General features: G+C 42.6%; 2 protein-coding genes across 2 annotated transcripts; one reads left to right on the top strand and one right to left on the bottom strand.

Moving 5' to 3' along the window:
• Window positions 1-17,303: 17,303 nt before the first annotated feature.
• LOC123407771 lies at window positions 17,304-18,569 on the top strand. The gene is made up of 3 exons (XM_045100979.1): window positions 17,304-17,588; window positions 17,891-17,970; window positions 18,048-18,569. Exons 1-3 carry the CDS (start codon window positions 17,490-17,492, stop codon window positions 18,298-18,300), a joined length of 432 nt encoding a protein of 143 aa, XP_044956914.1. The 5' UTR covers window positions 17,304-17,489; the 3' UTR covers window positions 18,301-18,569.
• A 2,198-nt stretch (window positions 18,570-20,767) lies between these two features.
• On the bottom strand, window positions 20,768-23,856 carry LOC123413619 (probable glucuronosyltransferase Os03g0107900). The gene is made up of 8 exons (XM_045106557.1): window positions 23,520-23,856; window positions 23,155-23,301; window positions 22,997-23,061; window positions 22,800-22,869; window positions 22,095-22,313; window positions 21,565-21,708; window positions 21,315-21,450; window positions 20,768-21,225 (listed from the first exon to the last, which is right to left on the bottom strand). The coding sequence occupies exons 1-8, from the start codon at window positions 23,790-23,792 to the stop codon at window positions 20,996-20,998; spliced, it is 1,284 nt and encodes a 427-aa protein (XP_044962492.1). The 5' UTR covers window positions 23,793-23,856; the 3' UTR covers window positions 20,768-20,995.
• Between the last annotated feature and the right edge of the window lie 13 nt (window positions 23,857-23,869).

Raw genomic sequence — 23,869 nt, 5'->3', positions numbered from 1 at the left:
CCCCGTCGCCGGCTGGATCCGGGTCGGAGGGCCCTGACCCTGGCCTCCCTCGCCGCCAAGGCAGGCTGCTGCCGCCGCCGCCAACCTGTGCCTCGAGCTGGAGGACGATAGGGCCAGCGTCGCCCCGCTCCCTGCCCCAACCGTCGCGTGGGCCGGCCAGCACCGGCGCCACGTGGCCCAGATCCCGCTGCGGCCCAGCGCCCCACGGCCCAGTCTGCCTCCCCGACCCAACTCCTCCCCCATGCGCGGCCCAGCTCGCCTCTCCACCGCCTGGGCTCAGCTGGGCCGTTCGGCTTTCCCTCCGCCAGCGCCGGCCCAAGCCTCCTCCAGGCCGCCTCCTCTCCTGGCCCGTTGGCCCAAGGTGAGGACCAGTGTCCCCTTTATTTGCCGCTCGTGCGAGATTTAGTTGTCCAGCGCCCACCAGATTCGGCCCGTTAGAATTTAGGAGTTTTCGATTTAGTTTTATTCAGGAATTAGACGAATATAGTTTCGCCCGTAACTTTTAATCCGTATGTCGGATCGCGAAGATTTTTATATGCTTTTCGTGTAGAATTTCGCGTAGTATCCGTTTTTGAGACTTGCATATTTATTTGATGCCGTTTAGAGTGCGTAATGCGTGGATTTACGTGCTGTCTCCATAAGTAGGTGCCCGCATTTATTTTCCTCGCGTGTTTGAATTGCTCGCATGCCATGATAGAAATGTCCATGTTTTAGAAACCATTTTTGCATGCATTTTAGAGCGGTCATTGCTATTTTCTTGTATGTAGGGAATTGCCTCTAGTTTATTTTCCCGTATATAGGTTATTCTCCCGCATTAATGTGTGGCTTTATTTTGTGTTGCAAACCCCACATATTTTATATGTTTCCGGGGTAGAAAAATCCCATGGATTTTTCTGTGCAATTAGTTTTAGCTTTCGAGTAAGTTAGTTTGCGCGATATTTTGCCGTGAAGCCCTTTTGTATAATTCGTAGAATTTATTCCGTGCCTCGTTTGAATTAGTTGTCAACTAGAGAGTTGATCTTGGATGTTTTGTTTGGCCCCTGGTATTTTTAGTTGCAATAGAAATGCATGTTTAGGTGTTGTTTGCGTGCTCTCAAGTTGCTAGAAATAGTGCTGTTTAGAGGAGCTGAAATATTTCTAAGTCTGGAATCTGTTATATTTTGTTGTTGTCTTGTCTTGCTTCTATCTTTGGATCTGTAGCTCTTTTGAGGTTGGTCCAATGGAGTTAGTTGTACCCCTTGTGTTTCTCTAGCATGCTGTGAAGTTTCATGCCATCTGGAGCCCTGTAGCTATAGATTTTGCTGCTGTCAATATTGCTTCAGACTGAAAAGTGCACTTTCTCGAGGTGTTATTTTCACTAAGTCTGAAATAGTGAGTGCGAAGCCATTTTGTGACTTCTTTCCCTAGTGTTCCTTGCTGCCATGCTAGTTGTTGTTAGTTGTTCGTAGTAGTGCTTCTTGCCCTCTGCCGTGCCATGCCTTGCTTGAGCATATTGGAGTTGGGTAGCCGAAGTTGCGAGGCGTAGAAGATGCTATGTGGCTGATTTTGGCAGATTGTAGTGATTACTTGTTTCGGAGGTATTAATTCAGATCTGGACAGAATTGTAAATTAACATGTGAGGTCGTTTCGGAGGTGCTATATGTCATTTCCGACCTCACTTAAATTGCTATGTGGCTGATTTTGGCAGGTTGTTGTTTTGCTGTTTAACAACCAATTAAAGGTATTAATTCAGATCTGGACAGAATTGTAAATTAACATGTGAGGTCGTTTCGGAGGTGCTATATGTCATTTCCGACCTCACTTAAAATGCCTAGATAGGTAGTTTAACTTCCGCTTCACCTCTTGCATGTTTGACAACATTAATATTGCCGTGTAGATAACCGGGAGTGAACTAAATAATTAACGTGGAGTTTCGTCAATATGCAACTCGTGCATAGTGAGCTTCACTTAATGTGTAGTGTTTGATTGTGTGATTTGTCATGCCGTGACTTGCATGTATTCAGTAGCTCATGCATCATATGTGATGTGCATCGTGTGGTGAATTTCGTGTGTTGATTTGTGTTTCCGGTTTGCTTCGTCTCGATAGAGTTCCGCAGCGTGCCGGATTGTGAGGACCCGTTCGACTACGTCGGTTCGTCTGCTTCACGGAGGCATTCTTCTTCCAAGCGGGATCTCAGGCAAGATGATCATTTCCCCAGATACCATTACTATCATTGCCATGCTAGTTTATCGCTTCTATCGTTTATGTCTCGTTGCCTACCACCTGTTAAATTCAGCCTCTCAACAATGCCATGCAAACATTCAACCTGTTCAACCTAGCAAACCACTGATTGGCTATGTTACTGCTTGCTTAACCCTGTTGATAGCGTTGCTAGTTGCAGGTGCAGAGGCTTCCATGTGAAAGCATGGGTTCCTTGATATATCACCATATTAAATGCTATTTAATTTAATGCACCTATATACTTGGTAAAAGGTGGAAGGCTCGGCCTTTCTAGCCTGGTGTTTTGTTCCACCTTTGCCCCCTTAGTTTCGGCTACCGGTGTTTTGTTCCATAATCGAGCACTCCTAACACGATCGGGGTTGTTATGGGGACCCCCTTGATAATTCGTTTTAGATTAAAGCTGGTCTGGCAAGGCCCAATATTGGTTTTACATTTGCCCAACATAATTATTTTGATAATACTGAAATGCATAGGGAGTTAGCGCTACCCGAGGAGTAATTTTAGATAAACAGGGGGGGCCAGTGTTGATGGTGTTGGTCCCAAACGGTTTGCCTGCGGGGCCACCGCGAGGAAACTCGAGGTTTGGCACCTGTAGCTAGTTCCATCCGTCGTGTCCTGAGAACGAGATACGCGGCTCCTATCGGGTACGTCGACACGTCGGGCGGCCTTGCTGGATTAGTTTTACCTTTGACGAGATATCTTGTGCATCGGGATTCCGGTGATGCTTTGGGTAATCTCAGAGTTGAGGTTTTCCACTAGGGAATCCGACGAGATCGCGAGCTTCGTGATTGAGGATTTCTATGCGGCTTGTGGTAATTTGTGATGGACTAGTTGGAGCACCCCTGCAGGGTTAAATCTTTTCGGAAAGCCGTGCCCGCGGTTATGTGGCAACGTGGAAACTTTGTTTAACACTGGTTCTAGATAACTTGAAGTTAACTTAATTAAAACATGCCAACTGTGTGCGTAACCGTGACTGTCTCTTTCGTGAGTTCCTTCTCCGATCGAGGACACGGTGGGGTTATGTCTGACGTAGGTAGGTGTTCAGGATCATTCATTTGATCATCCGTAGTTCACGTCCGCTATGCGTAGATCTTCCCCCTCTTATTTCTTGTACTCGTAAGTTTAGCCACCAAATATATGCTTAGTCGCTGCTGCAACCTCACCACTTAACCATACCTCACCCATTAAGCTTTGCTAGTCTTGATACCTTTGGAAATGGGATTGCTGAGTTCCCTGTGGCTCACAGATTACTACAACACCAGTTGCAGGTACAGGTAAAGGTTACGTGACGCGAGCGCGTTGATTGTTCATTTGGAGTTGCTTCTTCTTCTTCTTCTTCATCGATCTAGGATGGGTTCCAGGCCGGCAGCCTGGGATAGCAAGGATGGACGTCGTTCTTCTTTTGTCGTTTTTTTCGTCCGTAGTCGGACCCTGCACTTACTCTTGATGATTATGTAATGTACTGATGTGACTCTGATGTAGCTTGTGGCGAGTGTAAGCCAACTCTTTATATATCTCCTCTCTTCAGTACATGTACTTGTAACGATATCCATTCTTGCGACACGACGAGATGTGCTTCTATCTCTGACGAGGCCCTCGTGCCAAATTGAGGATAGGGTCGCATCTTGGGCGTGACAGATACCAATTGAAAAGACCACGATGACGCCTAGAGGGGGGTGAATAGGCTATTTAAAAACTTCTTCGGATTTGGCTTAAACCTAATGCGGAAATAAACTAAGAGGATACTTTTCAAGCACAAATCCTAAATGCAATAGGCACTGCAACGTGCACCAACAACACGATCTATCAAGATGGACACAACACGGTTACTAACAAGCACAAGTAAGTTACACAAACTTACTTGAGCTATATCACATGACAAGTAGGTGAACAACACAAGATACTAGATCACACTATAGCACACGATATATCAAAAGCTGCAAGTGTGAACGTGTGGATATAGAGGGTATGCTTGAACGATTAATCTTGTACAAAGAAATGGCCAACACAATATAATGAGCACAAACAATATGCAATGTATGTATGCTCAAGTAACACAAGTAAACCACAAGTAAGGAGTTAGGGTTAAGGATAACCAAGGTCACTGAGACAAAGATGTATCCTGATGTTCACTTCCTTGGAGGGAAGCTAGTCACCATTAGAGAGGTGGATGTTACCATGAAGGCACACCAACGCCACGAAGGCTCACCCTATTCTCCCTTTGAGATAACACCACGAAGGCGTTCCTCAACCACTAGTGGTAAGCCTTTGAGGTGGCTTCCAAACCCTCACAAACTTTTCCGGGGGTAATCACATGGATTGATTCCTCTCCGAAGAACTCCTACCGCCTAGGAGTCTCCAACCTCCAAGAGTAACAAGATCACGGGGAATGCTCAGAACTTGCTCAAATCTCAAATAGCTTGGGTTGAGAGAAGGAGAGGGAGACGATCTATCTTTTGATTGGAACAACTCTCAAAGGGGCTCACAAATGCTCTTGGGATCTAAGATTTGGTGTGAGCAAATGTGTGTGAGGTAGAAATGTGTTCTTATGAGGATATGGCTGTGTTGGGCACCCTCTCACGAAGTGGGAGGGGGGTATTTATAGTGGAGAAAGGAAAGTGACCGTTGGGGTCACTTAAGTGTGACAGTGGTCGGACGTCCGGCAGTTCTCGGATGTCCGGACGCCCACAAGGGGTCGGACGTCCGACAGGGGTCGGTCGTCCGAGGAATGTAAATATATTAGGAACCACTGTGAAGTTGAACAGGGACCGGACGTCCGGAGGAAGCCGGATGTCCGAGACTTTGGCTCTGTTCAAGGGCACCGGATTTCCGAAGGAGGTCGGACATCCGGCCCTCGGACGACAGGAGGAGGCCGAAAGTCCGTGTTATTTGACTCAAATTTCTCTGGTGCAAGGTTCCGGTTTTCCGAAGTGGTCGGGCGTCCGGCCCTCGGACGTCCGGACTGGATTTCTCTGGTATAAGGTTCCGGATTTCCGAAGTGGTTGGGCGTCCGTCCCTCGGACGTCCGGAGGAAGCCGGATGTCCGAGGCATTGGTTCTGTTTTCAGATAACATCAGAGCAGTGGAGGTGTGGTATGAGCAGAAAAGTAGAGATGTAGTTTGAGCAAGTTCATCGCAAAACCTGTGATCCCCTCTTAGTAGTGGGGGATCCCTAAAGACTCAAGAATCATAAAAGGGTACTGATGATCCATACTTGAGTGTATACTTTTATTCGCTGATCATCACTCCGCACCACTAACGTCAAAGGAACTGATACCTTTGAGTTAGCCCTTTCACTTGAGCTTGATGTTGTTGTTCCTTCTTGGCTCAAGTTAAAAGCAAGACATGATGAAGTCTTCAAGTAGCTCTCCCATACACAATGTGGAAAGCCTAGCTTATGTATTCATCTTCATTTGTCCACCATGTGAACATCCACAAGAATCAAGCATGTAGTGCTCAGAAATGCTTATCTTGATCTTGTCCTTGTTAGCACATGAGCTTGTCCTTATCAACACATGATCATTATTCATTAACAACAGCTTAAAGGGGATTAGTGATTAGTTATCTATATGTGTGTTGTCAGCAACACCAAAACACGATTAAGGGCATGACTGCACTTTCAGGCTCGTCGTCGACGCCGCCTCCACCATCACCGGCGACTCCGCCCCCGCCTCCAGCACCGCCCCTCCCTCCCACGCCTCCACCAGAGGCGCGCCGCATCCTGCGGCAGTACGCCGCCTCCATGGCGCAGAACCGCGCTGCTGTCCGGGGCGCGTGGTCGCCGGCGTCCCTCGGCCTCACCGGCGCCTCCGGGGTGAGCAGCAGCGGTGGTGGCCGTGCGGCGGTGCGGGGAGCACCCCGCCTCCCTTGAAGAAGCAGCCATGGGGAGAGGAGGGCTGGCGTGGTGAGGTGCTAAGCACCAGATCGAGCACATGATGGGAACGAGAGATGCGGCGCTCTGGGGAAACCGTGATGCGTACCTGCTCTCTCCTCCCTTATCTACTCGTGTGGTTCCTCGACCAGGCCACGTTCTTTCCTCTCCAACAAGGCCTACAGGCCACGTCTCTCTCCAAAAACAGGAAACTCCACCACATACACTACCTAAATAAATTGAATATTAGTGTGTTGTGTTTAATCAAAGTACTACTATATTGCACTGCAGTCTGTTTCTTTTATTTCAGTGTGATATCTTATTGTATTAAGAACCTTTGTTTCTCATATTCACTCAGTATTGTATTGTACATTTGAATACTTAATTTGTATATCATCTAAAATAAAGTCTCAGACTATGTGTACATATTCTATATGATTGCCTTAGCATTTTTCATTTTTTTTAGAATATGTAGTTCTCAACTACAATTTTTTTTTACAATTCAAATTTTGGGATAACAAGGTAGATGAGGCATCTACTGCATTTTGTAGATTATCCTCATCGCTGAAAGATCTACTTTTTTCCTCCATTCTTTTGGTAAAATGACTATCTTCGAGTGCTCTCCCGAATATGCGAATTGATGTGACTACCTCGAATTTTTGCAAATCACAAGGTAATTGTGTAATCTACTGCATAATTTGCAGATTATCCACTCTTGCTGAGAGGTCTACATCTAGTCTTTTGACAAGATGACTACCTTCAAAGTGTTTTTGTCAAATATAGTATGACACAGGGTAATGGACATATGAACATCTACTGGTCAAAACCAGACTATGTTCTCCACTACTGTGAGATCTACATCCCAACGGTGACTATCTTCGAAGTGTCATATACATAAAATGGGGTCTACACATACAAGTTTAAAGCATCAGCTATACTCTAAAATTTTGCTTCCCCAAAGCATTTGTTGTAACTTATATTTTACTCTCATAGTAAAACTAAAATTATGCATGATAATACCATGCAGGAAATGGCTGGTGTCATGCATCGTGAATTTCATAAACTTGAACTAGATGGTAGTAACTATTTACCATGGGCTATGGATGCAAAGATAGCCCTTGAAAGCCGTAAACTCGGTTCCACTATCATCACACCCATTGAAGGCGCCGGAGAAATTCCCACGGCAGCCAAATATATAGCTTTAAGTTTCTTAAGGCACCATCTCCATCCGGACTTAAAGTCGGAATATTTGATGGAAGAAGATCCACTAGCTTTGTGGAACTCTCTCAAGGAGAGATATGACCAACAAAGAGCAGTTATGCTGCCGGAAGCACAGAGAGAATGGTCCCTCATAAGGTTCCAAGATTTCAAATCTGTGGCACCATACAACTCTGCAGTTCACAAGGTTAACTCAAAACTAAGATTTTGCAATCAAGCAATTTCCGAAGAAGATCTTATTGAGAAAATCTTGTGCACTTTCCACCCATCGATGAGAGTACTACAACAGCAGTACCATCAACAAAAATACAAAAAGTATTCTGAGCTCATATACACTTTACTTCAGGCTGAGAAACATGATGAACTTCTCATGAAGAATCATCAGACACGCCCAACGGGCTCAATGCCACTCCCTGAAGCACATGCTAACACTCAGTTTACTAAAAAGTATGGGGGCAACAAAAAGAATTTCAAGAAATTCAATGGAAAGTGGAAAAGGAACAACAAGCAGAAAAGTTCTGGTCAATCTAAAGGTAAAGGTCACTTCAAGAAAAATGACCGAAACACCAACTCCGAGATTTGTCAAAGGTGTGGATGTACTAACCATCGTACTAACAAATGCCGAACTCCCAAACATCTAGTGGATTTATACATCAAATCCACTGGGAAAGGCAAACAAGTTCATGGAAAAGCCGAAGCTCACTTCAACGCCTTACAACAAGAAGAAAACCTTGAAGCTAGCACTTCTCAAAGCGCTCCTAAGGAAACAAGGCAGAAGGATGAAGATCTTCTTGATGTTGACAACATGTTGGTGTAATACAGCCAAGACGCATATGGAGATCTTATATAATCTCCACATCACTCATTTGATGTTATCAGCTATTTAATTGTAATAATGGATGTTATAATTTGTATAACTCTAAGTAGAATAAAGTCCTACGGACCAATCGTATTATGTAGTTCAAACATAATATCATATTTATATTTGTAACTGTAATATGAATACTTTGTATATATATATTTATACGTGAGTAATATGAATAAAGTTTCATCCTAAAATATTCTTTTACTCTATATAGATTTTACGGGAAAATAATCCAATGGAAGAAGAATTATGTTTGGTGGACAGTTGTACCACTAACACAATATTAAGGGAAATAAAATATTTCCAAACTCTAACTAAGAGAAAAGGGAATATTATGACCATTGTCGGTTGCGATGCGTCGATTATTGGTTCAGGACGAGCCACACTCGTTCTAACTATGGGTACTACAATTGTAATTGAGGATGCACTATTGTATCCTGAATCTACATGCACTCTTCTAAGTTTCAAAGACCTTAGATCAAATAACTTCCATTTGGAAACAATATCTGGAAATAATTCTGAACATTTGCTTTTAACAAAGAGTAATGGGTCTGAGAAACAAATTCTTGAGAAATTCCCCTCACTTTCATGTGGATTATATTACAGTTATATAAAGCCCGTATCACATGTTGCGTACAAAATAATTTTTCAAGACCTTGATAAATTCAAGACTTGGCATGATCGCCTAGGTCATCCTGGCATAGGGATGATGAGAAAAATTATTGACAATTCTATTGGTCACAACCTTCCAACTAAAAAATTCCTAAAATCATCAGATTTTGTATGCACTGCATGTGCAGCTGGGAAATTAATTATAAAACCATCTTATCTTAAAGTTAAAAATGAGTCACTAAATTTTCTTGAACGCATTCAAGGAGATATATGTGGTCCAATTCAACCACTATCAGGACCATTTAGATATTTCATGGTGCTCATAGATGCATCTACTAGATGGTCACATGTGTGTCTATTGTCCACACGAAATCATGCTTTTGCCAAGCTAATTGCTCAAATTATCAAAATAAAAGCAAATCATCCTGAAAATAGGATAAAAACAATTCGAATGGATAATGCCGCTGAATTTTCTTCACGTGCATTCAATGACTATTGCATGGCTATGGGCATTCATTTAGAACATTCTGTGCCTTATGTTCATACTCAAAATGGTTTGGCTGAATCTCTCATCAAAAGAGTAAAATTAGTTGCTCGACCACTATTACAGAATTGTAATTTACTAGCATCTTGTTGGGCACATGCGGTATTACACGCCGCAGATCTGATACAAATCAGACCAACTGCATATCATACAACCTCCCCACTACAACTAGTACGTGGCACTCAGCCAAGTATTTCCCATCTGAGAAAATTTGGTTGCGCAGTATACGTACCGATATCACCACCGCAACGTACAAACAATGGGCCCCACAGAAAACTAGGGATCTATGTGGGTTATAATTCGCCGTCAATAATAAAATATCTTGAACCTCTTACAGGGGACCTATTTACTGCCCGTTACACTGATTCTATTTTTTATGAGGACCATTTCCCGGCATTAGGGGGAGAATCAAACCACAAAGAATGCCAGGAAATAGATTGGAATGTAATAGGCATTCAGTCCTTAGATCCACGTACTAAAGAATCTGAAACTGAAGTTCAGAGGATCATAGATTTGCAACACATTGCAAATAATCTGCCAGATGCATTTACTAACCATAAAGGTGTCACTAAATCACATATTCCCGTTGTTAATGCACCAGAACAAGTGGAGGTACCAAGTAAAACCACTCAAACCCCAAATGAGAGTAAGAGGGGGAGAAATCTGGTTAGTCGGAATATAGCTTCTCAAAAGCCTCCGCGGAAACGAAGGAAATCAAATCCTCTACCAGTAAATGCAATTCAACCTCAAGTTGAAGGACACCAACCAGATGCTCGACATCTTGAACCTAGCATAAATGCGCATAAAAACATAATAGCTGGGACATCGGAACACCATGATTCTATTGTTGTGGGAAATCACATAGAGTCTGAAGGTATAAAAGAAATTTCCATAAACTATACAGAATCAGGAGAATCATATAATAGAGAGACTACAATTGTCGACATATATTTCGCCTCTGAAATTGCTGAAACCCTTCAACTGGATGCAGAACCAAAGACCGTCAGGGAGTGCCTCAAGCGTCCTGATTGGCCTAAATGGAAGGAAGCAATTGAGGCAGAACTGCGCTCGCTCAACAAAAGAGAGGTATATTCCTGAGTAATACCTACTCCTCACAATGTCTTCCCTGTTGGAGCAAAATGGGTTTTTGTTCGAAAAAGGAATGAAAACAATGAGGTGGTGAGATACAAAGCAAGGCTTGTAGCACAAGGGTTCACGCAGAGACCCGGCATCGATTACGATGATACATACTCTCCTGTAATGAGTGGAATAACGTTTCGATACTTAATATCTTTGATAGTACAAATGAATTTATCTATGCAGTTGATGTATGTAGTGACAGCATACTTATATGGGCCACTCAAATCGGACATATATATGAAGGTCCGTGAAGGACTTAAAATGCCGAATCCAAAAGCAAATCGCAACGCATATTGTGTAAAATTACAAAAGTCACTATATGGCTTAAAACAGACAGGTAGAATGTGGTATAACCGACTGAGTGAGTTCCTTATTCAAAAAGGCTACTCAAATAATGATGATTGCCCTTGTGTATTTATAAAGAAATCCTCAAATGGATTTTGCATCATCTCAGTGTACGTTGATGACCTCAATATCATTGGGAGTACACCTGATATAGAGGAAGCACGCAATCATCTAATGGCAGAATTTGAGATGAAAGATTTGGGAAAGACCAAGTTCTGCTTAGGCTTATAGCTTGAGCATCTTCCCTCAGGAATTTTAGTATACCAACCTGCTTATATTCAAAAGGTTTTGGAAAAATTTAATATGGATAAATCATATCCAACCAAAACACCCATGGTTGTCAGATCCCTTGATATGAATAAAGATCCTTTTAGACCTCGGGATGATGATGAAGAGATATTAGGACCTGAGTTCCCGTATCTTAGTGCCATTGGTGCGCTAATGTACCTTGCAAATTGCACCAGGCCTGATATTGCATTTGTGGTAAATTTACTAGCTAGACATAGCGCTGCTCCAACAAAACGTCATTGGACGGGAGTAAAGAATATCCTTAGATATTTACATGGCACAAAAGATCTTGGCTTATTCTATCAGAAAAATCAAGATATGACTATGGTAGGATATACTGATGCTGGCTATCTATCTGATCCTCACAATGCCAGGTCACAGACAGGCTTCGTATTCTTATATGGTGGAACTGCTTTTTCATGGAAGTCAACAAAACAGACTCTCGTAGCAACTTCCACTAATCATTCTGAAATTATTGCATTATTTGAAGCATCTAAAGAATGTGTATGGCTTCGCAGGATGATTAACCATATTCAAACTTCATGTGGTGTTGGTTCGTTAGGATCACCAACTATTATATATGAAGATAATGCGGCCTGCATTGCTCAAATGCAAATGGGTTATCTGAAAAGTAATATCGCAAAACACATTTCTCCTAAGTTATTCTATCCTCATGCATTACAGAAGGATGGAGAAATTGATATTTTGCAAACCAAATCATGTGACAATCTAGCAGATTTGTTCACAAAGTCTTTACCAAATTCAACATTCCAGAAATATATTCATGGAATTGGTATGAGACGTTTTCGAGATTTGCAAATTTCAGGGGGAGAAACTCCTAGAATCATAAACCATTAATTATCACCAGATAATAATTATTGTACTATTTTCCTTTATGAGTTTTGCATCAGTTTTCTCATAAAAAGGTTTTTAATGAGGCAATATATTATCAAAAATCATATGCCATACTTTCTATTTTCCCTATTGGGTTTTTAAAGGAAGTATTTAAGACATATTAATTGTTCTCTAAACTCACAATTGATTTTTCTCCTTCTTCAAAGGTTTTCTTGATTGAGTTATCAAGAGACAATAATCATTATATGTTGCACTATTTTCTCCTTATTATTTTCTCACCGGGTTTAAAGGAGTTTTAGCAACATATCTACACTATTTTCCTCATATTTTTTCCCACAGGGTTTTTGGGGGAGACTTTCAAGACTATACAAAGGCTTTCACGAAGATGATGGACATTCTCAAAGACACATACAAAGAGGAGTCTTCATCAAGATAATAAATATCCAAGACAAGCAGTGATTAGGGGGAGTGTTAGAAATAAATTAATTAGATTAATTAAAGGGTTAATCCCTGCTATGTCGGTTGCTACTTGTAGCAACTACCTCTTTGTAACTGCCTTGTACCAGGGGTATATATACTCTCAATCCATCAATGAAAGCAACGGTTCCATCATTTGATTCTCTTCTCTCGTCTTTACACTTTACAACATCGATCTATCAGTGCGGACAGCGGAGACACGTGGATTTGCATCTCACGCATACCACGCGTGTAAATATGATAGTATAAACTTGGGATAAGTCCATATTACAACCTGAATTTTAACCAAAGTCAAAGAAATAATTTTAGGCCGTTGCTACGCGTCTGCGAGCCGATCAAAAGATCGGCCGGTGCGCTAACCCCAGATATAGCTTTCAAAAGTGGCTCACCGGGCTTTTGCAACATAGATTATGTTACATTTTTTTTGCCACAGAAAGCATGTTGCGAAAGCGCATGTAGATTTTTTTGCAATAGAATTGTTATAGAATTTTTTTTCTGCAACAAGGATTGTGTTGCGGAAACACCCGTAGACTTTTTTACAATAGAGTTTGTTATAGTATATTTTCCGCAACAAAGATCATGTTGCGGAAGCATTTTTAGATTTTTTTTGCAACAAAGTTGTCTCTGTAGACGTGAAAAACCTAGACACCCTGTGCGTCCCCGAAAATTCTAAACACACGGAGTAATGCGGGGGGTTTACGGACTCCTTCGTTAGCTGATCTCCGTCGCCCCTGATTCTCAAGGATGCCGGCCCACTCGCCCTTATTTCTTTCGATCATCTTAGGGAAAACATCCTGGTCAGCCGGCGGATTCAGTTCGAGGCATCCGTCGCCTCTAGCGCGCAATGCGTGTCCCTTCTGGACCCATGCACCGCACTACATCTTTCTACCTTATCTGACCGGAGTCGCTCGTTCTAATTCAAAACGGACCCTGTCTTCTCTCTGATCTCTCTCCGCCGTCTCTCGTTCCGGTCACGGGTAGCCAGCAACGTGCTCATGCAGAGGTTGCTTGAATTCTGCAACATCGTTCATGTTGCGAAAATCCTCTAGCAACATCATCTATGTTGTAAAAAAACTTTAGACGTATTTTTTCTGCAACGCCACCTTTGTTGCAAAAATCTTCCCGCAACATCATCTACGTTGCCAAAAAAGTAAAGACGAGAACAAAAAATTCTGCAACACCGTCTCCATTTTGTAAATGTTTCTGCAAGAAGATGTTTGTTGCAGACACAACAGAGTCCAACACTTCAATGGTTTCGCAACAAAGTTGTTGTTGCATAGCAAGCTACACAACATCTATCTTGTTGCATTTTGCGACGTGCACCTTAGGAGAGATCTGACAGCTGTTTGTGTCACAATCCAACGGTAAAGGAGGTGGATGATGTTTTCAATTCATCTATCGGCGGATGCGTAGCAGCCCCCATCATCTTAGCCCACCTAATCCTTCCCGTAAATTTTCGTAAAAACTGTATGTACGTCTAGCGTCGCTCGTGCGTCACGATACACAAGTACTAGGCTCGGTTGATCGGACACGTAGCTCTGGGCCGATCGGACAACAAAGGGTGTGGTGGACGTGAGAGCTATAATCAGTCGGGCTGAATGAAAACCTTTTCCATAATTTTAAGCTGTAAAACCGTCTAGAACGACAAACTTTCGAAACCAAACAAAAATCAAGCCTATCTATGGTCAAACCGATTTCACCCCTGTTTTGGCTGGTGCCTAGTCAGCATCCTAGTCACCCCTCCACGCACCCGAAATATGAACGTACCCAGAAATATTTGATAGAAATCCCAAAAACTAGCCACTACCACTATATTTGATATGGGAAGGTTTCAAAACGTTTTCCCAAACAGATTAAAAATATACAAGGAAAATACACCACATGACCAATTAGGGTCAAAATTTGAAAGTTTCCATAGAAAATTGAAAACATTTTCAAGCATGAACACTAAACTGATATCCCATGTAGGAAAGTTCAATTTTTTTCCCAAACAAATAAAATATTAGAGAAAAAATAAATATTTAGCACTGTTTGGATTATTTTTTGTCTAATATGAGAGTTTCTGGATTTTTTAAAAAATCCTCAAAACTGACCACTACTATCTCATTCGATTTGGGAAAGTTCCAAAAATGCTTTGCTAAACAGATAAAATTAAATTGAATATACATATTTAGGACCATTTTGCGTCAAAATGTAGCCAAACAGTTAAAATTTTCAGAAAAAATTGAAAACATCCTAAAAGATGAACACTATCATGTTATTCAATATGGGAAATTTCAAAATATTTTGCACACAGACAAAACAATTGAAGAAAAATATATATTCATGACCATTCATCACTAATTGATGTCTTCTTGCGGGCATGCATTTGCATGTCAAGGATGGACTTGCTAGTGAAATAAAACTAGGGTGGACACTAGTTGCGTATCGAGGGTGGAGGTGCAACCGTAAATAATTGGTGCCCCCCAGTTGCTTATCAGGAATGGACTTGTAACTTGGAAAAAAAAGTGTATCCCCCGATTGCGTGTGAGTGTTGTAGTTGGCATTGCAACTAAAAACAATGGATTGGGCTCTAGTTGTGTGTCGAAGGTGGACTTGCACCTGCAAAGATGAAATGTGGGGTTCAGAATTTCATGTTGGAGGTGGAGTTGCAACTTGCACAAAATAGTTGATCCCTAGTTGTATGTCGAGTCTGGACTTATAAATGTGACCAAAAATTAGTCAGGCCCAGTTACGTATCAAGGATGAATTTGCTATTGGGGAAAAGGCGCCCCCTTCCCCCAATTGCATGTTGGTGATGGAGTTGCAACCGGGGACATGCAAAAGGGGAACGACTAATTGAAACACGCCCCACTGATGTCATGGTGGGTGTTACCGTTCCTATCCCGCACCATAAGCATGGAATAGGATGCCTCAATGAGACATCCTAACCAGCGCCATAAGCGCCCAAAGTGTTCCTATAGCCATAGGGGTGTGCCCTGCTAGGCCGCGATCCAGTAACTCACCACACTCTAGCTCCAACATGCTCAAGCCCCCATGCTAGTTCACCTGTGGCTGGTCAACTTTCCCAAAACAATCAATTGTATTTTCTAGTTTTGAAAAACTCAAGGAAATATATTTTTTATGGATTTGAAAATAGTTCATTAGTTTCACAAACTTCATAAATCTGAAAAAATCATGAATTAAATTTTTTTCATGAATTTGGAAAAACACACAACTGGAACAAGTTCATAATTTGAAGAAATTCACAAATTTGAAACAAATCAGAAAATTTGGAAGAAGTTCATAAATTAGGAAAACATTCATGAATTTGAAAAATTTCACTACTTGAAAACAATTTTTTTGAAGTTCACAAAATTTGAAAAAATGTTCATAAATTTGGGGAAATTCAGAAAATTTTGGAAAGGTACAGTAATTTGCAAAACAAAAAAATATCGGGACCTTTTTGGGAAGGTTTGTATAAACCTATAAAAACAGTAAATGGGCCGGCCCATTTTGGGTGTGAGCCATGTAACAAAAGTATGTGAAAGTCCGGAATCACTAGTTAAATGGTACCGCTTGCGAATGTCACTCCCCTACCTTCTCCAATTTATAGTGCGGTACGCCGGTACTCTATGTGCTCCACTTGTCGCAACGTGGGAGTTCTCTTTTTTCTATAGGTTTGTTTCTTCAAAGCGTTTTATCTTTTAAATTATGCATCAAATACCGAACCATTTTCACCGTTGAAATTTTTGCTTTAATATCTTCAAAACTACGTCCAATGTTAATATTAACATATTTTGACAAACTTTTTTCATGAAAAGAACAAAAAATAGAAGAAAAAACAAAATACAAAAATGAATAGAAAAAAAAGAAATCCGGTTTTCAAAAATAATACTAAGAGAGGAAGAAATAACCAGAACCTAGAAGCTCGGTTGTGGTTTTTATTTTCATTTGTAAGCACATGCTATGTTTCTTTTCAGAGAAGCACATCACGCTGAAGCAAATGCGCATTTTTTCTCCAAAAGCAAAGTTGTCTTTCTCGAGCAAGTATTTTTTATCTCGAGAAACACAGTTGTAGTTCTCGCAGACAAATCTTCTCATGAAAGTATAATTATTTTTCTCTTCTTATGGAAGTAAACCGTGCTTCCTCGTGAAGTAAATGTATACTTTGTATGAAAGCACATATGTTTTTTTCCCAAGAAACCTAGAAGTCCATGAAAAACAGGCGAAAACCGAAATCCAAGAAACTCCAAAAAACATCTAAATGCCAAAAAAAGTGAAAAAACCAAAAAAAAAACAGTCCTAAAAGAACCTAAATAAAAAAATACACATCTAGAAAGTTTTCGAAAACTACACAAAACCAAAAAACATCCCTCCCACTAGGCGGGCCCATGACTGAACGATGCAGGCATCGGTTAAAAAAATGCACTTAGTGTCAAATAGGATTTGTCCAATTATCCCGTGAAGCAGGCCTATGGCGTGGCTTGTTGGGCTGTTACTTTGGAGTTCGGGTGGGATGAGGCTAAGGCCGAAAAATAAAAAAATAAAAAAAGTCTTCAGCGGCTTATTGACATTGATCCAGAACCAGACAAGATGGAAATTGCCCGCAAAAACTTGTGATTGGGGTTTAGCATATAGAACTTCTCCAACTTTCTCGACAGCAGGGAAGGAAGTCCTTATCAAATCGGTGACCCAAGCCATCCCTGTTTATTCGATGTCTTGTTTTAGGTTGCTAAGGGTTCTCCAACTTTTGCTGCTAGAGATGGCACAAGATGAGTTGTGGCATGTATCACACTTATCCTGCGAAGCAAGCCTATGATGTAGCCTGTTGGGCTGCTAAGGCCCAAAAATTACACTTGCCGATAGAACAGGGCGGGTGATCGATCTCCTGGTCGCCTTGCCTAAAAAAACTAATCTCCTGGTCGCCGGTTCGTCGCCGCCGCCGCCGCCACCGGCTCTTCCTCACACTCTTGCGGATCCTCGCGCCCACGCTACGTCGGCGACCAGTCCCTGCTAGCCCCCCACCCGAGCCTGCTTCGCCGCCCCTCGTCTCCAATCCACCTCCGCCGGTGATGGGGACCGAGCAGCCGTCGGAGAAGAAGAAGCCGCCGCCGCCGGAGAAGAAGGCGCCGCTGCCCAAGGTGGTCACGCTCAACAAGGCGCTCAAGCTGGTGAGCTCCGCCGTTCCACCGCGCCTCGGTTCCTCCTCCTCCTCGTTACCCTTCCCTCCCTGTTCATGTTTTCCTCCTATCTAAAAGGGGGTTAGATTCAGTCCTCTGTGCTTAGGTTAGGTGCATATAGAAGTGCAGTGCTTTTGCTCTGCTTTGGGCAATCATCATGCCTTCCAGTCAACCGACGCCGCGGCCATGAAAATTGATGCAGTATCGTTCTTCCTTTTGTTGTTGTATTTGTTGAGTGCTTGGTACTTTGGTGTAGTTGTGTCATACCTATCCATTTCACCTGTCATTCTCAGGCCCAGACATGGGTGGACAGGATGAGTGCGCTGGAGCCGGATGAACTGAACGATAAGGATTTCGAGGGTCGGCCTTCAGGGTATAATTCATCGGTGCCTTCTTGCTAGCACTCATTCCTGGATAATTTGTATCAATAAGCTGACAAATTTATTGTAGGCTTGGTCTTGGTGCGAGAGTGGCGCCTAATGCGAAGCGGGCAGCTCCCACTGATCCGGTGGAGAGGAGGTTGCTTGGAAAGGTGAATGCGCAGAAGAGGAAGTCAGCGGAGGAGGAGAAAGCAAACACTCAGGAGATGAATGAGGCGAGCGACGATGATAGCGGTGAGCCTCAAGGTAGAACCAGTGCTTGTAGCAAGAAGAGGCAATTGCCTTCTGTTACTTCAATGCCATCAGGGAAGAAGGCCAAATGACAATTTGTATGAATGAAATACATGGTTGATGTTCTAGTCACAATTTTGCAAGCACACAGGCTGATTCTATTAGCATCTACTGCTTAGTGCTTTCACCCTACAATTTTGCAAGCACCTGGGCTTACACCATACCATGTACTGCTTACACCGTGCAGATTTGATACCCTTTTTCTGTTATATCACCGTCATGGCGTGGCAAAAACTCGTGTTTCTGTGATCGCATATAAACAAAGTGTGCTTGCTTGATGGCAAATAAGCAATTTCCTCTAGTTTTTAATGTTTATTGGTACTCCTTCTGAAGTTCACTAGAGACGGATTCGATCTAGGGTTGTCCTTCTGAAGTTCACTAGAGCCGGATTTGCCATTTGATTCCATGAAATTTCTACTGCACCCATTCCAACTTCTAGTCAGACTTGCAACCTTATATCTCAGAGTTTTATTTTCGTTGAATAAATTGGTTTAGATGTTATCTTGTTGTTATATCAAGGAAAAAAATGTAACCTTATTGTATAGGAAAAAACTTAGCCATGGACAGGGGTGCGTGGAAGTTAGCTATCCACGTTCCAGAGCTATGACTTGGTTTCGAGATCTTATGGGTTTCAACTCTAGCCTACCCCAACTTGTTTGGGACTGAAAGGCTTGGTTGTTGTTGTTTGTTGTTGTTGTTATTGTATAGGAAAAAAATGAATCCCCAATACATTGAGTTAGTCTTTTGTTGTTATGACTGTTTTAAGGAACAACATTGTTAAGATTTCAATGGAAATTTATGCAATATATGTTTATAAGTCGTAAAAGAGTTCATTCTTCTTATGTGATGGAAATTAAAGAAAAAAAATGGTTTTCTGTTTGTCCTGTCTTATTTCCTAAATGGGTAACCCATGTGGAAATAAAGGAAGGATGGGTCCTTCAAAGTGGACACCTCCTACATATTAGTAGTTTCCACACCATCTTGATGCAGTATGGTTGAAGCAGAGAATGTAAGAGAACCCAGGGCCTGAGAGAACCAAGGGGAATTTTGACATAACATATGAGTGTCAGGCTACAAGTCAATGGATAAGTCAAGGCTGCTGCATTGCACAAAACCAACCCATGTAAGTATCAATACTCTCAAATACATATTTTTCTAAGTGTTCTCTAGAATATCTTAATTTCTTGTCCATTCGTGTCCAAAATCCTTGTTTCTCTATACTGTTTTAACACTGAATTATGTTTTCCCTGAATTATCACAATCAAAAGAGCTCGAAGTTGAATGACTTCTCCAGATTGCAATAGCCAGACAATCTAGATCCATAGAGTAGTGACAAGACCAGATAAACTTATTGCAAAATCTTAGGCGCATGCCTACAGAAAACAAATAGGGGAACATGGAGGGGATATGTCTAGTCTAGGGAAATTGTGAGAACCTGGTCATATCCTTATTTGTAGTGCTTCCGTCCCTGGTAACAACCTACCATTCTTATCAATAAACCATGGCCTAGAACAACAGGCCTGAAAAGGTACTAAACTAGAGATTCAATGAGAGTGTGTTATCACGCAGTATTAAAGGTATTATCAGAGCAGTTAACTCAAGGACTTCAAACTTACGATTCTTCAAAATAATAAAAGATGGGCCTGTCTATCACATGAAATTTTGTGTTCTAATTACTTTGAAGGAATATTGTATCAATTCTCAATGACGCTATGCTCAATTGTCATATATCAGTATTGGCAGCCCAAGCAGCTCATGACCTCAACCTCAAGAGGACTGTTTTAGTAAAGCTCAAGTCCAAGTTATTTCTCTTTGATTACCTTTTGCTTTAGTTCTTGAATGGAAGCTTTTCCAGCTTCTACATCCAACCCACATGCCTATCTCCATCTTTCCGCTTCCTGTTCTACTTCTTTTATCTCAACAATGAGCTCTTCCACCTTTGGCGTTGCCAAAGAGACTTCAGATTCTTCTCAATTACAGGACCGGGAACCCCAGTCCACCCTTCGGATCGAGGTTCAGTCGCTCGGAAATCCTTTCTACTTTTTTTTTGAGCTGCTTTCTGCTTTCTCCTCAGAAGTTCTGTGCAGGATATATTATCTAAGATCTCATGCACCAAGTGGAGCGAGTCGACAATCTTCAGCATGGCAACCTTGGTTTGATGATCCATGGTTGGTAAGATTCTTACTTAGTGAATATTCTGGTAATGTGCCAGGCACCCTGACATGACCTTTGGAGATGTGGATTCGTTTTCACACAATTGAAGACTCAGGTGGCGTACATAACTGCATATTGCTTCATCTTTTAGTTGCTTAACTCTTAACATAATGATATAAGAGACAATTGTTCATGTGATACTGAGGTATGAACTGCAAACAGAGCAAACTAGTTCTCTCAGGCGATGGTTCCTTGCCCTATCTTGTGGTAAGCATATGTCATACAGATCACAGTGTATCACACAAATGTGTCAGCTAGTAGCTTCTTCTCGAGACCCATGCGATGTTCGGAAAGTAAATGGACAAAAACGTTGCAACTTTGTCAACGCAACAATGGAACGCACTTCTCAGTTCTCAGCCAGTATGCACACACAACTCTTTAAAAAAGTGGCATCCATCCTCAAGGGTGACGACGACAATGAATAGACCGAAAGAAAAGTCACTCAGCCTACCTCGAACATCGACCACCATACAACCCAAAAATCTGACCAATCAATCCGATACACACGGAGGGTTATGGTAATGGAACAGGTGTTCTCCACTGCCGGAACTCCACCAAATCTCTGTTAACGATTGACCTGTTGTGAAGCCAGAATGTTTCTGTGGACTGGTGGAACCGCCTCACCTTCCTCTGCAGCTCCCACATGATGGCAGTCATCGCGGAGCAGGGCTCCGTGTCCAGGGCGTACACCCACATGCATCTCACCTCGCGTCCACGGGCAATCATCTCCTCGATTCTTTCCTCTGCGTGAATGTTCAAAACTTTGATATTCGCTGCAACAGGACTATAATGGCGTAATTACAAAGGACAGAAGAAAAATGTAGGGACGTACCTGGTATCGACTCAAGGTACTGGAAAAGTTCAGGACCGATCTTGGACGCTGGCCATTTTATCGATATCTCGGTGTAGTCAATCACATTCTGGAAAGGGAGCTCAACCTCGTCTGATAAAAGAACCGGCACGCATTCCTGTCATCGAAATTGAAAATTGTGAACAGCTGGCTCAGATACTAGGTGCAGGTACGCACTCATTTTTTTTAAGAGGGGGGGGGGGGGGGAGGGGGGGAGGGGGGGAGTGCTCACCACAAAGAAAGATTCATAAAAGCGAAGTGTCCACGAAGACTCCCCACGAGGAGCTAGGCAAAACTTTGCATTCCTCAGGTGTTTGAAGTAATCAATCCTACCCAATTTGTCAGGCCCAGACAACTTCAGTTCTGGAGACTCCAGCTGCTCATAAAACATAAGCACATCCAGTCTGGATAGAGTATGTATAAGCCTCGTCAAACAGAAAGGAAACTAACCTAATAAATTTTGCAAGCACAATTAACCTTGTATATATGTATATAAGTAAATACTCTGGCTAGCACCCTAGAAGACCAACTTAGATGTCTTGCAATGTGAATTTTTGACAATGGAGCATGGCGGAATAGCAATAAGAATGCAAATCAAGGTTTTAATCTTCTACATACCTATTTATTCAGAATCATGTCGTTGCAAACATTGCCATAATAACTTTTCCTAACGTAGCCATAACAACTTTCAATTTAACCCACAGAAACCATACTGATTAATATCATGTTCAACGGTTTTTGGATATCAAAAGAAAGACAAACCTTGTCAGGATACTGCTTTGCCAGTTCCACCAATTTAAGACGGCCTACTTTTCCCTGGGCACGACCAAGAAAGTTTGCTAAATACTTCCTTTTCGTCAATGGAATTGGTTGGACAGCACGAGCATCAGGTTTCACCATAGAATCATCCACATTCCCCGGGATAATAATGTCTTTCCATGTATTAAATGCACTTATACCTCGCTTGTCAGTACGGTCACCCTAAAACGAGAATGCAAGTCGCTATGTAAGATGTCAGAAGTAGGCTGCAAGTTGAGTAATATCGAAGACAATACTGCAGCAGTAAAAGCCAAGTCAATTGCCTACACAAACTCTTCAAACATGTTGCAGGTATCTCATGATATACATTAAACTAGACCAGCAGACGTAAATGCCAGTTTTTATGTTGGGATTTGGGAAAACATCGATGTGATTATATTCAAGCAGACAGATCGAGATACGCTAGGTGTACATCAGATATAACATGTACCCTAATTGTATCACACGTATATACACATTTACAACCCAAACTGAGCTCTGGTCCCACTGTTGAATCAGGGAGCATTCTTCTAATATTACATACATACATAAAACATGAAAGACAGTCCTGGAAGCAGTTTCTAATACTTTGATAAGTTATACTAGACACGATTCTTAGAAATGAAAAAAAAGGGGGAGATATGAAGAGCAGCATGACTGGCTATCTACCTCTGGAGTGAGGATGATGGACCGATTAAGAAAAGTTGCCCACGAGCGAAACAGGTGAGCTCCAGCACCGCTACATACTCCACAAAACAACAATGTTCTTACATGGTGTACAAGGGAACAGTTCTTTAACCAAAACAAAATGCTGACCATCCGTCTGATTTGATTTTGGGTGCTCAAGCAGTAGTAGCAAGCGGTACCTTGGGAAGACGAAAATGTGGTCACGCCCACCCGATCTGCGGAAATATGGCATCTGACTCAGAACCTGCAGGGAACGAAAAACGGCACAGTTAAGAAGAGAACTTGCGGTTAGCAAACTTAAACACACCTGAGTGAAGCGATCAATTGGTTTATATACCTTGACATATGTCTGATTGATTTCCTTGTCGGTGAGACCTCCCGTCATGCGAACGCATTTGACATAGCTGGGAACAAAGAAGAGATTCGCTTCGTCCTTGTCCAGTGTCCTGTACCTTGACCTGAGGAGAAGCTGGTGGATCTTCACCTATCACCGTACCAAGGAAAATGGAAAACTGACCGGCATCAGTTAAAATTGGTTTAAACATATTGTAGCAGTGAGACATTCATGGCAAGTGAGGTCTGAGGTCAGGTTTGCAGCTAGGAGCAACAATGGAGTAGTAAGCAGCAGCAATCAGGTACTATATCATGTGCAGCACCGGGTTTGGTCTGGTGTGAGATCCGTATGGTGTGGAGCGCGCGTACCTGCGTCCCCCACTGGCCCTTGAGGCAGGTGGCGGCGGAGACGGCGCCGTCGCGGCCGCGTAGCAGCGCCCGCAGGCCGTCGACCTCGTCCTCGGCGTAGACGTAGACGCGGAGGTGGTCGGCCGCGGCGGACAGCCGGGGGCCGGGGGTGGGGAAGGGCGGTGGAGGGGGAGGGGCCGAGAGGAGGCGGGTGAGGAGGAAGGTGACGGCGACGAGGAGGAGGGCGCCCGCCTGGTGGGCCGGCGTGCACTGGGGGTGGCGCGGGCCCCGCATCGCCGGCGGCGAAGAAGAAGATGCAGGTGGAGTAGCTGTTGTTTTTTCTTCTCGAACGCACTGAGCGCCGGTTTACC

The sequence above is a fragment of the Hordeum vulgare genome, chromosome 7H, assembly GCF_904849725.1.
Source record: "Hordeum vulgare subsp. vulgare chromosome 7H, MorexV3_pseudomolecules_assembly, whole genome shotgun sequence".
Classification (NCBI taxonomy): Eukaryota; Viridiplantae; Streptophyta; class Magnoliopsida; order Poales; family Poaceae; genus Hordeum; species Hordeum vulgare.
The sequence above is the reverse complement of the archived record's forward strand: the minus strand, read 5'-3'. Positions and strand labels throughout refer to the sequence as shown.